The 17,652-nt window shown below is 39.8% G+C and overlaps 2 protein-coding genes and 1 pseudogene across 2 annotated transcripts in view; 1 reads left to right on the top strand and 2 right to left on the bottom strand.

Moving 5' to 3' along the window:
- LOC130458049 (heterogeneous nuclear ribonucleoprotein H-like) overlaps nucleotides 1-1,230 on the bottom strand; it is a 40,920-nt gene extending 39,690 nt beyond the window's left edge. Inside the window, exon 1 of the mRNA XM_056820942.1 lies at nucleotides 1,115-1,230. Coding sequence (XP_056676920.1) covers nucleotides 1,115-1,230 — 116 coding nt within the window. The remainder of the gene's footprint in view (nucleotides 1-1,114) is intronic.
- Nucleotides 1,231-5,286: 4,056 nt separating this feature from the next.
- Nucleotides 5,287-6,303, bottom strand: LOC100619624 (mas-related G-protein coupled receptor member X4-like). Its single transcript, XM_003340796.1, has one exon. It carries the CDS (start codon nucleotides 6,301-6,303, stop codon nucleotides 5,287-5,289), a length of 1,017 nt encoding a protein of 338 aa, XP_003340844.1.
- Nucleotides 6,304-12,174: 5,871 nt separating this feature from the next.
- On the top strand, nucleotides 12,175-14,260 carry LOC100619663 (cyclin-L1-like; annotated as a pseudogene).
- Nucleotides 14,261-17,652: the final 3,392 nt, after the last annotated feature.

The raw sequence follows: 17,652 nt of genomic DNA on the forward strand, positions 1-17,652 counted from the left end.
TCTATGGGGTTCTTACATAGACTTCCATTCAGAGTATAATCCCACCCAGATACTTCTTATCTCTGGCAATGTGAGAAAATCACTTCCTTGGTAAAAGTCTTCTTCTTCTCATCTATCCAATGGGAATTGAGGGATTGAAGAAGCATTTAGGAAATATCCTAATGGTACCCAGGTTTGCCTGGCACTAAAAGACCATTAACACACATTCATGCCCCACTTCACCTGAGTACCCCAATATAGGTGGTAGTGAAAAGGAGCACTTCACAAGTGAGTCCAACACCCAGAGTTTCAATTATTGGAACCGTGATTTATTAATAAAAGAACAACAAAAGAATCTACCAGCTGGTACAAGCTTCCCTAGTGTAAGCTGTGTTGGGTTAACATTAAGAAACAGTTTATATAGGGTTACAAGATAAAGAGTTATTTCTTTTTACACATAGGTTCTTAATCAAACAAACCTTATCACTGACACAGGAATGTGGGGTCTGAGATGAAAAGGCAATCCTCAGATTTATGTGGGGGCTGTTATTAAGGGAAATTTACTTTCACATCCATTAAGTCACTTAGCCCTAGCTGACCATGTGTTATCTTGCTTCCATTCTGATCTTTTTGATATTCCTGAAATTCCTTTGTCTTTCCACCCTTTCTAATTCTCACCCCCAAGCAAAGTAGAGACTGGTCTGCTGTCTGCATAAACAGCTCAACTTCCTGGGGGAGGGAAGCCAGGTTTGTTCCCTAAAAAATGCTGTCAGGGTTTTTTATTTGTTTTGGTTATTTCAATTTTTCTCTGGCCCTCTTGGGACTACTTCAATAGAGATGTAGGGTTCGATAAGAATATAAATAATGGGGAGAGTCTAAAGGTTCAAAACCTAGTTTCAGACCTTGGAGAACCAAGGTTCCTTCATCTTATCTAGATCCCTGAGTCCCATGTTTGGCCTGATAGCCTAGACTTCAGCTCACCCTCCCTTACTTCCTTCCCATCAGGATGAGCACATTCTAAAGCAGCAATGTCCAGAACAGCTTGCTTTACCCATTCATACATCAGTTTTCTGGGTAAGGTAAGAAGGACAAGAACCATCCTTCCTTCTCCTCTGCTCCATGGAAACTTTCATACCCTTTTGAAGAAAAATATTGCAAGTACTCAGTATGTTCATGACATAAACAAGGGAAAGGATGGAGCTTATTGGCATTGCACAGGCCATGGCAAGCAGATGAATCGATTTCAGTCATGCTGGCTTCTTCACCCAAGAACCTCACTAAAAGTTGTTTTGTTTTGTTTTGTTTTGTTTTGTTTTTCTATGTGAGAAGAGAAGGGGAGATTGTTTGAACTTTTAAAAAGTGTACTAATACAAAGAAAATGAGATCAGGAAACTGAGAAGCTTTGGTTCCCCCTTAGGCTAAACTAGACTCATTATCAAGAAGCAATCTTTTACCCAGTAGCAATTTCACAACAAAAATATTGAATAATAGATGATTCTCAGAGACTGGTTTATCAGTGGTTGGCATTTGAAGGCAGATTTAGGAATCCAAAGCAGTAGTTAACAGCTGATATGAGGAAGCTAGGTCTCATTGGACTGTACATTATTCTACACTGTTATATACCCCTTAGAGTGCAGACCTAATCACATTTTAACTTTCCTGATTTCTTATTTCATGTTTTCATCTGCACTCAGGCTGCACTCAGTCATATTTCTTTATCCCCTAATTTATCCAATCCCTGTCTTGGTGTTGACTCTGACCCCTTATAGATTATGAACATGGCCTAATCTGATCACAAAGTGAGTATAGGTTTCTGATTTCCTATATAACATTATATTTTATCTCTAGTAATAAAATTATTATATTTGGTGAGGTTTATTAAGGATCATTAGAAATCAAGGAATAAAGAGAATACAAAATAAAAACCACATGCCTATGGCTGGTTAGACATTTTCAAATTTTCCCCAACTTACCACCATCACTGCTCATGCTACATCATACAAAAAGAGAGGATGTGGAAGGTGTTACTGTCAGTTAAATACCAAAAACATGATCTTGCCAACATGGAGATACAGGAGAGATTATAGGGAATTCTGGGAAATACCAAGGACTTCAGGGGAATGAAGTCTAGGGTTCAAAATCTCAATTTATATACCTAGAAGGCTTTCTAGTTAAACCCTGGAATATCTTATGACATCTATTGTTTCTGAACAATGATCTATGGAATGCTGGATCTGGATCTTGTTGCTACACTAGAGAAGAAGAAGGGAAAAGGAAGGAAACAAATGCCACCCCACTGATTCACAGCCCAGTGAGAAATAGCTTTATTGTGGCAGCCAAGGACCCTTTCCCCAAATCTCCTACCACCACCTGGACCTCTGGCTCTGAGTCCTATTTTGACCAAATCATAATTATGAGTATTTGGCAGGAATGGGGGGAGAAGGGAATGGAACGAACTTTTTCTGTATTTTGTATTGTATGTTTTCTTCTTCAACATGTATCCAATCAGTATCTTGTCAATATAATATACTGATCCACCTTTTTTTTTACTTATTCAATGCGTCTTTATTTTAAAATTTACTATTATGTCCAATATACAAAAATTAAAAAGAAATATAATTTTCTGTGCTTTTGAATATATAATAATTAAAGGATATGTCATTAATTTTCATTCATAATTTTTGATTGTTCAGATCTTTAAAAATAGTCTCATTATTGCACAGAGTTTTATATTTCAAGAAATTCTTGCTCTTTTAATATGCTACAAGAATAATTATTGCAAGTAAAAAAAATTTAAGGATGGAGTCATATTTATTCTCAGATTTATCATCATAATGTATTAGGAAAGGTACACATAAATTATCAGTTTCATTCCTTGGCATAGTGCCATAGTGGGATAGTGCCCACTATGTGCCATGCACTGAGCTAAGCACTCTTACAAAATTTCTCACTTAATTCTCACAACAATCTGGTGAGGCAAATTCAATTTTTATTCCTTTTGACAGTTAAACTGAGGCAAACAGATGTTAAGTGCTAGGGTCACACAACCAGACAGTGTCTGAGACTGGTTTTTAACTCAGATCTTCCTAACTCCAGGCTTAGTGCTCTCTCTATTGTGTTACTGGCTGCTTCTGATAGGTCATGGCCAAGACTGGTTAGGTATCAGGCCTTTCAAGTTTTCTCTGACTGGTTTCCATCTCCTGTACTATGACTTTACTCTACATACTTGCAGACTTCTGGCAATATGCTTGTGTGGTCCTGAATTGGATGGAAGAACTTGAAAATATTCATTCCCATCTTCAGATTACAATTTTTTAATTTTGATTGCTTCCATTTAGTACTATTTTAACATTTTCTTGGGATGCTTTTGGGAAATCTGTGCTCTTCTAGTACCTTCCTTGTTGCAGCCTTATCTGAGAATGACTGTTGCTTCCTTCCTTCCTTCCTTCCTTCCTTCCTTCCTTCCTTCCTTCCTTCCTTCCTTCCTTCCTTCCTTCCTTCCTCTCTCTCTCTCTCTCTCTCTCTCTCTCTCTCTCTCTCTCTCTCTCTCTTTTCTCTCTCTCTCTCTCTCTTTCTCTCTTTTCTCTCTCTCTCTCTCTTTCTTTCTTAATTGTATTTTTCTCCAAATGACAAACATTTAACTTTTCTCCACCCACCATGCCCTCCTCCCTCAAAAAGAAGAAGAAATAAAAGATAAGAAGGCAGGGGGAAGAAAGAAAGAGGGAAAGAAGGAAGGAGGGAGGGAGGGAGTAGAGAAGGGAGAAAAGCAGATCCTGTTGGAGTCTTCCCTGTGCATTATTTCTGGCAAAATGCTTGACTTTTTTAATATTCCATATTATTAGATTTTAGATTCCATGTATTAGATTTTTATACATCTATAATATACTTTAGTAATTTAGTTATATTACTGAATAAATTATTGTATTAGATTATATTAGCCTACCATTGAGCAACGAATTTTCCCTAATTATTTAACCCTCTATAATGTATGTATTGTAGTCATGTTCCTATAGTCCCTACATAAGCCTTCATAGCTAGATGCTGTTTAAAAAAAAAGAAAAGGGAAAGGATGTACCCCCCAAAAGGGAGGCTTAGCCTTTGGTATGGAGAGAGGGAAAGAGAGGAGAACCCCCTCACTACTTGAGACCCCAAGGTTTCCCCTTGACCTGCTCACTCACACTCAACTTGGGGAACAGATAACTTTTAATGTTAACTCAATCAGGTAAAATACAAAAGGAATAATGGGCAGGGAATAATGTGAAAAGGAAAGTGAGGAGATATGGGTGTTGAAAATGTGAGTCTGAGAGGGGTCTCCTTTCCCTTGTTTTGGCCTCAATGAGGTTCCCTCAGTCATGTGACAACCCTACAATACCTCCCTCCATGTAGTGACCTCATCAGGAAGTGAGTCATGAAGAGACAAAGATTGGAACAGAGGCAGTCAGAGACAAAGAAACACAGAGACTCAGAGAGAAACTAAGCCCTAGAGAAACAGACAGAGAACCAGAGGATCCTGAGCCCCAACCTTGACTTGGAGAGGCAGGAAAATGTTTAGTTCACCTTCTGTGATGGGAGTGAGAAGAGAGGAAAGAAAGAAGACTAGGGGAAGAGGAGGAAACATAGCTGAGCCAGAGTCTCCTCTGTTTAGGGCAAGAGGAGAGAGGAGATCTCCCAGGGAATGTTGTGGATCAAGCCTGAGGGAAGACAAAGTGGGGGAGCAGGACCCATAGAACCTGGAGGAGTCTGATCCCTGACTGTCTCCCCTCCATCACAGAGATTAACAAGGGCAGGGCAGGGAGACATGGGGCCTTAGAGGATGACTTTCCTCTTCCTCTACTTTCCCAGACAGGGTCAGTGGCATTTCTTTGAATGGATCTCCTGTAGATTTATCACACCAGATTCCTGGATCTCCTCCCAGTAAATCCTGGAGCCTACAGTCAGTAGGGCTTCCTGAATCCAGGCAGCATTGGTCCTGGAGTCAGGGTGACCTGAGCTCAAATCCAGTTTCAGACACCAGCTTTGGAATCATGAGCAAATCTCTGAACGCCAAGTTGGCCTCAGGTTCCTGAAGCATAAAGTAGGGATCATGACAGTACCTCCCTCCCAGGGATATGGTGAGGATTAAATGAGATATTTGTGAAGCCCTTAGCAAAGCAACTGGCATATAGTGGGCCGTTAATAAATGCTTTTTCCTTATACTTCAAACCCCCAAGAACCACCATAAGGGATGGGGAGGGATCTTGTCTCCCTTCCTAGAAAGGTGAAAGGGGGGCTCCTGCTCTCCGCAGGGGTGGGGGAAGGGGGGTCATTTCATGGGCTCCCTTGTCTGAGCATCTTGTTCTCATCCTCAGGATTATTCATCCTGAGTCTTGGGGTGGGAAGTGTCCCTCCCCCATCCCCTCCCACCTGCTCCTCCCCCAGGGCCCTCTGCAAGACCACCCTGAGCGGCTCCCTCCCTCTTCTACGCCATTGGCTGCCCAGGAAGAAGTAAATGAAAGGGTTTGCGCCGCTGTTCACACAGGCCAGGAGACTGGAGATCTCATAAGACATTAAACCGAAGCCGCTAAAATACCGAACTGCATCAGCAATCCCCCAGGGCAGACCGCAGAGCAGGAACAGGAGGACTGAGAGCAGCACCAGGAGGTAGAGCCTGGGAGGGCGCCTGCGCTGGGAGCTGCACTGGACCCTCAGCACCAGCGTCAGGCTGGACACGCCCAGCACAGAGGTGAGGAGGAGGAACCAGATGAACTGGACGAAGGAGAGAACGAGGTAGCAATCATAGAAGTGGTTCTTGTTAAGGAAATAAAGAGCCCCAAATACTCCCCAGAACAGGCCCGGCAGAGCCCATAGGATGGCGCACACAACTACAGACCTGTGCTTGGGCCGGTGACATCTGTACCAGAGGGGGAAGAGCACAGAGAGGCAGCGCTCGGTGCTGATCGCAGCCAGCAGGCTCAGACCCACACAGTAGGACATGTTTAGGATGCAGAACCACAGCAGCACCAGGACAAAACGGTTTAAATCGCCAACAATTCTCCACAAGTACAAACTAAAGTAGCTACCAAGGAAGAGGGAGTTGGCTGCGGCCAGGTTGAGGATGTAGACAGAAAAGGGGCTCCTCCGGGTGCGGAAGCCCAGCAGCAACAGGACAATGCTGTTCCCCCCTAGCCCAACCAGGGCAATGACCAGAGAGAGGATCTCTATCCAGTAGCGTAAGATAAATTCTCCAGGTGCCTCAGCTGGAGGATCTAAGCTCCAATGTGTAGTTGGCTGCACTGTGGTGTCACGAACAGATTCCAGATGCTCAGGTGTGGGAGACTCAGCCATGGTAGGTGGTTCTAGCCTCAGAAAGCTCTGCTCCTCTCAGTCGACCTGGAGACACCAAGACATGGAAGTGGGTGAGAGACTGTTCCAGAGTTATCAATTCTAAGATGGAAGGTAGAGTTTCCTATTTTTAAAAAGGAAGGGAAGAGGGCAGCTGGGTGGCTCGGTGGATGGAGATCCAGGACTAGAGATGAGAAGTCCTGGGTTTGAATCTCTCCTCAGATATTTCCTATCTGTGTGACCCTGGACAAGTCACTTAACCACTATTGCCTAGCCCTTATCCCTATTCTTCCTTGGAACCTATAAACATTATTGATTCTAAGGCAAAATATGAAGGTTAAAAAATTCCTTATGTTCTATCCTAGAATTATTACTAAGTATTGATTTGAAGGCAGGAAATCAGTCTTGGCTAGGCAGTTGGATTTAAGTGACTTGTCCTTGGTCACACAGCTAGGAACTGGCTGAGACCAGATTATTGCTTCCTAAACTGGCATTCTATTCACTATGCTACCCACATGCCCATGGAATTCTTTTTTAGACATGGATTGGAATAGGGTATCACTATATTCATTTCCACATGTGAAATCATATTGTATTGTTATACCTTTGTTTGAATAGTCCAGGGAGGTTGGCTATGGGATTGCCCACTGTTCAGTTTAAGAGAGCCTTTGGGAAAATTTTGCTATTTTTCTCTTCCGGGGATGCATGGGCTCCAAAGGGAAGTCTCACCCATTAAATACCTGTTTTTTCTTTCTCCTGCCTCTCTCACCAGCCTCTATTCAACTAGAATATAGCCTGTCTCAGACAAACACTAATAGGACTGGGACAGAGCAGTCAGAGTAGTCATGAGTTCATTCTAAGCTGAGATTTTTTGAACACCATTAAGGATTAAGTAAGAGATTTGATTCTCTCCTGGACAGAAGCTGAGGCCCATTAATGTCTCCTTAAATATTGTCTCATTTTCTGTATCTTCTCATTCTTCTGCCTGCCTGCTCATTTTTCACTGATCCCCAACCTGGAGATAATGTGTGAGACCCCAATCAGAACCTGGTATAGAAAAGAACAGAAAATATCCTACCTTATCTCTCACGTCCACTATCTAGAGCAGGAGAAGGAGATGAGCCAATCTCTTAGAGGGCTCAGTGTATAGGAGCCCGGCTCTTCTCAACTTTAGTCCCAGTATTTAGACTTCAAAGATGGTTCTAGTTCCTGTTGTTCTCTTTACAATGTTGCCTCTTCTCCCATCATTGTTGCACCTGAATTGTTAATGCTCAATGTGCCTTTCTTTAAACTCTAAATAAAAATGACAAAGTTCCTAGGCAAGAGATTCCCTGGGTACCCTTCATTGGACACTTCCTACCAAGCTGATGTCCAAAGATTAATAATGATTTCTTTTGTGCCTGAGATATAAGCTTTGAAATCATGTAACAGGGCTATCAGTCATACTACTCTTCATCTTAAAAAGAAGAGTTTAAAATGATTTGGTAAAGTAGAAATGAGCCCTCTTGTTCTTACAGCCACACCCTTCAAGGCCACACCTCTTCCCATATATGTGTTACTGTCTACCTTTTCTCCCTTTTGACTTGCCTCTTCTTACTTGTCCTTAACTTCACTGGTCTAACTGGGTGAGTCTCACTCCTTAATGCATTCAGTATCCAAGGGAAGTGGAGGCAGGCATTTAGAGGATCTTGGCTGGAAAACCTATGAGGAAAAACATTTCCCAATTGGGGGCTTCAGGCTCTGATGTTCTCCATCTATTCAGAAAGCCCTGAATCACTTGAAGGTGCTTCTCTGCTCACCACATGACTTCCAATGCTCAATCTTGTCAATGACACAAATCTCTATATTCAAAAAGTATTTGCCCATTCATTCAATTTATATTGATTCCTAAAGGAGAGGTTGAGATATTTTGCCTCTTCATGTGACTAATATTCTTGAAATTCGGTTTTGCAAACCTCATCAGACTCATGATTCCTGGGCTCTACATGGAAAACCAATTAGTTCTCCATTCCTCTGTGTTCTTTATTGGTCAGCCAGTCAAACAGCCTTCACCAAGCAATTGCTATGTGCCAGGCCCACAGTTGTGCCTATGGTACATTTTTAATACAACGAAACAAACACACACACACAATATGAATGTTCCTGTTCTCAAGAAGCTCTCAGTATAATGTAGTAGGTAGAATTCAATCATGTATGCACAAAAAATATATAGACAGGACATATTGGGAGTAGTCACAGAGTGAAGGGAGGGAGAAGAAGGGAAAGGCAGGCAGATGAAGGGAAACTGGGAAAGGATTCTTGTAGAAACTGGAACTTTAGCTGAGATTTGAGGGAAGAATACATATAAATCAGATGATGAGAGGAGAGAAATAGAAAATTTGGACAACCGAATAACTAGATGGTGTCTGTTTGTGAGAGGTGCTGAAGATGACACTATACAATATGAAAGTTCAGCAGATGGTTGGATTAGTGGAGAGGTAAAGCAATTAGTTCTATTTTAGCCATTTAAAAATATTTTTTGGATATTCAGTTTGAAGGTCAAAAAACAGTCAATAAGAATATGATGTAAATCAAGAAAGAGGTTAGAGGTGTGTGTGTGTGTATGTGTGTGTGTGTGTGTGTGTGTGTATGTTTGTGTCTGTCTGTCTGTCTGTCTGTCTATCTAGGAGGAAGGAGATAGATCCAAATCATGGGAAGTGGGAGATTGAGGTTGGCAGTTGAGCAATGGCGAGGTGATAATCTGAATTACCAGGTAGGATTGGTGTGTGGAATAGAAGTATGTTAATCATTCAGAATTGGTTCAGAAAGTTGTGAGGTACTTTATACAAATAGATTTTCCTCATTCATATGCTTGCCAATTTGGTTCTTGTATCAAATGTCAGCCTTCTCTTTCTCATGGATCCCGAGTTGAGACTTTGTGAAACATTATTTCCTGATAGCCAACCACAATTTTACTTTAGCAAATTGTAGCCATTCCCCTTGGACTGTCTTCTGAGATCAAGAAGATCAAAACAAATCCCTCTTCTAACTGATAACCCTTAAATACTGTAGTATAGCACATTTGTACAATACAAAAGTAATACTTTATAATGACAATATAAATCCTATCTGCAATCTTGAAAGATACACTCTTATTATTACAGAAAGAGTCAAAGTGTATTGAATATCATTTACCTCTTCTGAGGTCCATTCTAATTCCTACTCTATGATCTTGAGATGCTAGGCTTCTCATGAGTGATTTATCCCCTCCTCCCATGAAATTAGGGAAGCCAAAAAGATGCTGGTCAGATCTGTAGGATATAAAAGAATTTCTTGATTGTGTGAAAATGTTACTGAACTCTTTGCTAACTATGAGTCTTTTTAATTTTCAATAAAGAAGCAGAGTGGTTAGTGTTAAACTGATTCCTGGAATGAGCAAAAGAAATGGGAACCAGATACATATTTTGTCTACACATACTAAAATCTTCCTGGATATCTGTAAAATGACCCCTTTCCATAATTTCAAATTATTCATCTTTTCAATATGTGCTGAGAGTAATTCTTTTTTGAATCCCTTACCAGATTCAATACCGTGTATTGGTTCCAAGGCAGAAGAGTGGTAATGGCTAGGCAAGGGGGGCTAAGTGAGTTACCCAGGGGCTCCCAGCTAGTAAGTGTCTGAAGGCAGATTTGAAACTAGGACATCCCATTTCTAGGCCTGGTTCTCAATCCACTGAGCCACCCACCTGTGCTTAAGAGTAATTCTTTTGCCACCACTCCCTTCAAAATGAATTTGTCTTTTCCTATTGCACACAAAGAGAAAGAAGGGACAACTGAAAGAGGCCACAAAGAAGACAATGGAAAAGGAAATGATGCTGAGATAAGAGAATGAGAAAGGCAAGAGGAGAAGCATTTATTCCTCTATTATTCCCTCAAAGTTGTCCCCCTTTTGGTTTTAACCTCTGTCACTTACAACAATCCCCAAAGGAGGGAATGTATCCCTACTAATCATTTCTATACCATTTCCTCCAGGACAGAAGGCATAGGTCTACCCTCAAGGGAAGACATATCCATGGGGAGACTTACCTGGAGATGATTTTTGTGTGGACCTGGTCTATGAGAACCTCTGAATGGAAATTTTGGGTACAGCAAATGAAATCAAGATCTTAAATAAGTCCTTGTAGTTTGTGGTATCCTAGAACTGTCCAATCAGAGCACAGAAGTATTAAAAGTAGCCTCTTAACAGAAATATCTCAGCATCTCCTCATGACTCTGCTTCCATTCCTCTTCCTCTGATGCCTTGTGATATGCCCACTTCCACTCCATATGGCCACACTGACTAACATTTTAATGTCTGGGCAAGATTATATATAATTCCAGGTCTATTTAATGAAGAAGATTTCTCCCTGAGCCCCCTGCTTCAGGTAAGATCCTGACATGGAAGGAAGGCTTGGATCAGATGAGGGAAGACACTACTAAGTACCTAGATGATGACAGGGAACATGAGTCTGACATTCCTGAGACCCCTTTAGTTTCCTAAATCTCATTGTAACATATACTCATTCTTTTTGGTGTTTTCCCCATCTGATTCCTCTGATGTTCATCCCAGCAAATGCTCCTAGAAAATAGTTATCCCTAGTTGTCATATCATCCCATTTCACAGTGTATTGTTCCTATGTGTTTGTATGTATTTATGAGTATGTTTGTATTCATGGCTCCATGAGAATATGTATGTGGATCCATCAGTGGCAAGGGTTATATATTTCAAGCAAAAGTGCTCACCTCTCCCAAATCAGGGAAAGAGGAATAGATTCAATCAGCTAATACGTGTCTGAGGCCAAATTTGAATTCTTGTCTTTTCTCTCCAAACTATTGCACTCTACCACCTAGTTGACTCTAAAATTATCTGTAGTCCTATCAAAAAATATTCTAAATAACTTGATTAGACAAATGCAAACTTAAGGAGCCCTGAAATGCCACCTCAAACTGTCTAAGTTGATAGTAAAGGATAATGACAAATGTTGGAATGTTTGTGGAAAAACTGGGAACAGCTTTATAAAACAAGAGTACAGTAGGTAATGCACATTCAAAGAAAGTACTAAAATACCCAAAATTCACAGTAGCCCAGTTCTTGACAACAGCAAACAAACCCACTATCATATAGGATTCACAGGAGTCTCTGTATAGCCACATGCCGTGTGACATTTAAAAAACCTATGAACTCATGAATATTGTCTCAAGTTTTATAGATGTAGTAAGTCTTTCAACTTTGGCAAAGATATTTTTAACGAAGTCTATTACTGCCATAATTTCAAAATGTGGCAGAGGAGCCCAGAAAAAAAAACACAAGCCTCTGTACTACTGATGAAAAACTTTTTGGTCTACAGTGTCACCAAGAATCTAGATCATTCTGGTTGAAGGCTAGAATAAGCCGTAGAGTTATAAATCATCCAGAAGCTACTTATACTTCATGAAAGATGCTCCCTCTTGGGAACGATCCAGGGGTACCACACCCTAGGAACACCTTCCCAGATCCTCTGGTATGAGACTGTAACAGCCTTAAAAGACATGTCTTTCTATATCTCATCCATTACATTTTTATAAATGCAGATGTGGGGAATATAAATCTTATTGCACTTCATTCAGCTACTAAATGGACCCTTACCTCTTGTTACAAAGTACTCAACGGCAGGCAAAATGATCAGTAGGAGCTATGTATGTTACTATATATCTAAAAATCACTTCCTGAAGACCCCTAAAAATAAATTTAAATTCTTAAGTCATTAAATTCTCCAAAGATTGTTAACCAGGTTGACAGAGACCACCCATCATCTATGTGACAATTAACAAAGTCAAAATGGAACAAAAAGTCCATATAGGCATAATGTGACCTCAATGGATCTGATGACAGCTTCAGTATCCCTAAGGTACTATGGTTTTGCCAGTGAAGAAGGTTTGTGCAAGATGACTATGAGGTTGTATAATGATATTTTGTTCAGTACAATGATAGGGGAAAGCTCCAAATCAAAATAATGTCACAGAATATATCTAATAGCCAAAACACAGTATCTTGAAATGATTCAGTGTAATGGAATAGTATTGGTCAGATTAATATATGAACTTACAAACAAAATTAAATCTTAAAGCAAACAATCAGCAAAATGCAAAATGTATGACAGAATACAGACGCTGAATTAAAATGTTCTTTTTTTCAATTCCAACATAGAGATTTACATAAAACCATGGAGTCTGAAAAGGCTTAAAAATTTCACCTCGAGACTCTTTAAGGTTCCTTCCCCTTCCCAGGATCATTATCCATTTAAGTTCCTTTTGTCACACCTCTGGGATCTCCCATAGTGGGAGAGAATTCCATGCTGAACATAGAGTGGAGGAATCCCATATTTGATATATTTTAGAGACTGAAAAGGCCAGAATGGCAAAGGGGAGATGGGAGATGAATTTCTTCCCTGAATCTCAGGATTATTCAAGCTAATAACAAGAACTATTGCGCCTAGGAATGGCAGGAAGAAGAGACATCCTAAAACTGGGAGCTGTTTGAGCTAGGTAATGTACTGTTCTTTCATAGAGTGAGCCATGCTTGCAATTCTAATTCCTGTTATAGTAACCTTCTTTCCCCTTCCCCCTAGGGGCCACATGCTACCTCAATCCCCTCCGGCACAGGCAAGAGCATGGAAGTATATTTGGGTTAGTCAAACTGGAGTAGGGGTGGGTGTGTTCCCCTGCTAGTGCTAGTGGCTAGTGAAGGCTGGAAAATTCATTTGGGAGGAAGGACGGGGAGTGGATCCTCTTCAGCTATTGGCTCTACTTGGAGCTGTCACTGTCCATATATCAAGTGCTGATCATGGAGGAGTGTCTGTCACTCACACAGTCTTTGCAGGACAGCCTCTACATGCCCATTGAGAAGGACTTTTGCATCCTGGGCTGCCAGCTCATTTAGCAATCCAGCATCCTGCTCCAGTTGCTGTGGTTATAATAGCTACAGGGCAGGTGCTGCTCTACCACTTTTTCTACTCCTAGTCCTTCAAACACAGTTTTCAGATTGTTGCCATGGTCTGTATCCATCTTGCTTCCAAAACTGAAGATCACCAGAGAATATGAGATATGATGAATATATTTCACCATTTTAGGAAGGTAAGAGGAAAAAAGGATGCCAAGGCCCCTGATCTGGACTACATAAACACCAAAAATCAAATACCCAAGGCAGAGAGAAGGGTATTGAAGGAGTTGTGATTTTGTGTTCATGTCAAGAATCTGCACAAGATCATTGTTATGTATTTACATGTCTTAGAAGGTGAATGAAATCTCACCCTGGTTCAGACAGCCTAGAATTACATGAATGCTAGCCTTTGTTCGATTTCAACCAGAGACAATAGAGACAATAGATAATACAATGTACTTCTATCTACCTTGTAGCTAGGCTCCTCAGATTGCCCTCCCAACTTGTCCTCATTGGTTTCTATTCTTTGGAACCATAGAAGAAGTCATTCAAGATATCTGTATAGAAACTCTGAGACTTTATACCAGAAAAAAAGCCCAACTATGAATTGCTGGAAAAGTAAGTAGATGAGGGAAGGAACCCTACAGGAAGCTAAATTAAAAGCAATAGGATTGAATCTGATTGGAACTCCAACTCTGTCAACACTGTATTACTTTTCTCGAGCTTCCAAACCATCATCACTGAGAGAAGTCAAGTCAGAGGAGAAAACACCCATCTCTGCTAGCATCACACTATCAAAAAAGAACCTGAAGAAAGACAACAGGCTTCCAAAGGTGGAGTCGATATGTGACATACAGAAATTGATCCTGCAGTGACAGTCAAAGTCTCCAAAACATAACAACCATGGCTCTCCACACCTGAAAGCCAAACACACCAGGAAGGATTTGAAAAGTTCCAATAGACATGATCAAAAAAGGGGGGGAAATCCTACTCTTGGTCTCAGAGCAAGTTTCAGGATGCTGCCAAGAAGCACAGGTAAGATATTGGCCATCACATCACCAGGAGAGACTCAAGAGGTCCTGGTTCTTCCAGCACACACACAAAGGCAAACACTTCAGTGGGAATCATTCAGGGCAGGGCAGACAGAGGCGCTGACTGGTCTAGGAGTCCACATTATTCTCTGGTGCTTATGCCTATCTATATTGTGATGTACAGGCTCTTGATTGAAATAGAAGAAACAAAATGATTAGGATTTGATTTATTAAAAGATCTCTAGGTTTTTAGAAATACTGATAAAATTTCCTTTTGAAAGAACAATGTTATTTTTTTTGCACATTAAAATGTCCTAGCATTATTTTATTGAAATCCTAATCAAATTTAATTGTATCTTTTATTATAGTTCTGTATTGTTTATCACTGTAAGAACTATAGAGTGGTCTTCTCAAATATGTACCTTATTTTTATATGGATAAATTGGAGGTATTTGACTATTTAAGTGTAGTTATTTGTTTAAATGATGCTTGAGACTTTCTTACACTGGTTTGTTTGCATGTGTAAAGATTTTTACAAGAAAATAAAAATATAAATCTTGTTTTTTTTTTAATTACCTCTTCAAATACCTTATTTAAACAAATTATTACACTGATATTTGAACATAAACAAAAAATTAAATAGATTTAATCAAGAGATAAGCAGAGAAACTACCTTATGTTGAAAGGTTGTATGATACTTTTGTATATATAGTAATGAGATAATATGAATACTAAATATATGCACCAAATGCTGTGGCATCCAACTTTATATTGAAAAGGTAAATGAATTACAGGGGGGAAATGGCAAAACTATAATAGTCAGGACATCAATTTCCCCCTTTCACAAATAGATAAAGTTAAGGAAATGAAAAAAATCTTAGATAAGTTAGATATGATAGACATCAGAGATAACTGAATGGGAATAGAAAGGAACATATATCTTTTTCTCAGTGGTACATGGCACCTTCACAAAAAATGATCATTTATTAGGGCATAAAAACCTCAAAGTCAAATGAAGAAAAGCAGAAATATTAAACACATTCTTTTCAGCTCACAATGTAATAAATGTAATAAAATTACATTTAATAAAGGACCATGTAAACATTAAAAACTGGAAACTAGATACCTAATTTTAAATAGTGGGTGCATCAAATACCATAGAAATAATAATTTTATTAAAGAAGATGATAATGCATCAGTATGACAGTAATTATGGATGCAGAAAAAGCAGTAACCAGAGGAAAAAGTATATGTTTAAATGCTTACATCAATAAAATAGAGGAAGAGAAGATTGTTAGGACAAGTGGTAGATACCACTCCTAGTGATTTATATGGGGAAAAAAGAGTCCATGTGGTTGTTTTTCCTCTGGAGCACCCAAAATAATTCTTAGTCTAATGACTTCTCTATAAAACTCAGGTCTTCAATGGAAAGCAGTGGGACTTTTTATTTGACTGAGGATGAATAAGGAGGCTTAAGAAGATAAAGGGACTCTTGCTTAGTTACAATCATCCCAACTATTGAGGCTCCATCACATGAGGAACTCAGAATTTTCAAATCCAATAGCCATAAAAGCTATAAAAGTTTTCCAAGGGGGCAGCTGGGTATCTCAGTGGATTGAGAGCCAGGCCTAGAGAAGGAGATCCTAGGTTCAAATCTGGCCTCAGACACTTCCCAGCTGTGTGACCCTGGGCAAGTCACTTGACCCCCATTGCCTAGCCTTTACCACTCTTCTGCCTTGGAGCCAATACACAGTATTGGCTTAAATGGCTCCAAGACAGAAGGTAAGGGTTTAAAAAAAACTTTTCCAAAATTTCCTGGGGACAAGATAGTTCTTGGGCACCATGAATCCTTATCACTGTGGTGGCAAACCTATGGCACACATGCCAGAAGGGGAGGTACTCAGAACCTTGTCTCTCACTGTCACTCCATCACAGAATCCATTACTAGAAAGCCAAAGCCAGAGCCACATGGGGCTGGGCTACTCCCCTCCCCCTGACCATGCATGCCTGAGGACATCACCCACCCCCCAAAACAAAAATAAATAATAATAAATAAATTGAGTCCCCCTTTGCAGAGATTTATGTTTTTTTTTAAGATTTACCATCATTTGCTCCCTAGCATTTTTTTGAAGTTAATGGAACAGGTTAAAACAAGGTTCCTAATGTGACCTTGAGCAAATAATCCCTTGATGATTTCTTCATCTGTAAAATGAGAGTCAATATAACTTCTGAGAATCCATGACGGAAGATGTTAGTCATGCTCCAACAGAGAGGAGATGGACTCTGAATGCAGACTGACGAATGTTGTTATTAATGGAGAGGAAGGAAGGGGTAGCAGTTGACTTGGTTAATGTGGTAATATATCTTGATTGACTATATATTTGTTACAAGGGTTGTGTCTTTCTTTTTTTGGTGAGGACAATGGAGGAGTTTGGAAAGAGAGAGAAAAAAAGAGTTGATTTGTGTTTGTTAAAAATATTTTTTCAGGGGCAGCTGGGTAGCTCAGTAAATTGAGTGCCAGGCCTAGAGACAGGAGGTCCTAGGTTCAAATGTGGAATCAGACACTTCCCAGTTGTGTGACCCTGGGTAAGTCACTTAACCCCCATTGCCTAGCCCTTACCACTCTTCTACCTTAGAACCAATACATAATATAATAATGGAAGGTAAGGGTTTAAAAAATATTTTTTTTCTAAATAAGTGGGTTGGTCTAGATGACTTCTCAGCTTCCTTCATTCCTATATCTATGTTCCCATGATCTTCCTAAATAGTAAAAAAAATACTTTGCAATTTTTAAACATTTTATAAAAATAAATCCTTTCTGGAGAGAGAAGATACTGGCCAATATCTTGACTTTAGGTTCACCCTGTATAAAGTGTTATAGATGAACTAGGTAATAAAGTATTTCCTTTTTTCTTTTTTTCCTTTCTTTTTTTTTTAAGCACTTACCTTCTCTCTTAGAATAGATACCAAACATCGATTCCAAGATACAAGTGCAGTAAGGGCTAGACAATAGGGGTTAAGTGACTTGCCCAGGGTCACACAGCTAGAAAGTATCTGAGGTCATATTTGAAACCAGCCATCTCCATTCTTAGCTCTCTATCCACTGAGCTACCTAACTGTCCCTATACTTAATACCTTTTGAAAAAGGAATCTTTTTTAGCATTTTTATCACAGAGTATAATCTGCCTAGCATAATAGATATTATTGCAAGTGTTTGGTCAGTGTGATGATTGGTGATGGAAACTTGCTCATAACTTATTCTTATCATTAAAGTAGCTTTTCCTCTTCAAGATCTGATGGTCAGAGACTTTTGTTTGTTCTTCTGTGCTTTTGGTTTAAATTATTTCAAGGTTTTTTAGATGTTCTTAAATATTGGTGTGAATT

This window comes from Monodelphis domestica, chromosome 3 (assembly GCF_027887165.1).
Source record: "Monodelphis domestica isolate mMonDom1 chromosome 3, mMonDom1.pri, whole genome shotgun sequence".
Taxonomy (NCBI): domain Eukaryota; kingdom Metazoa; phylum Chordata; class Mammalia; order Didelphimorphia; family Didelphidae; genus Monodelphis; species Monodelphis domestica.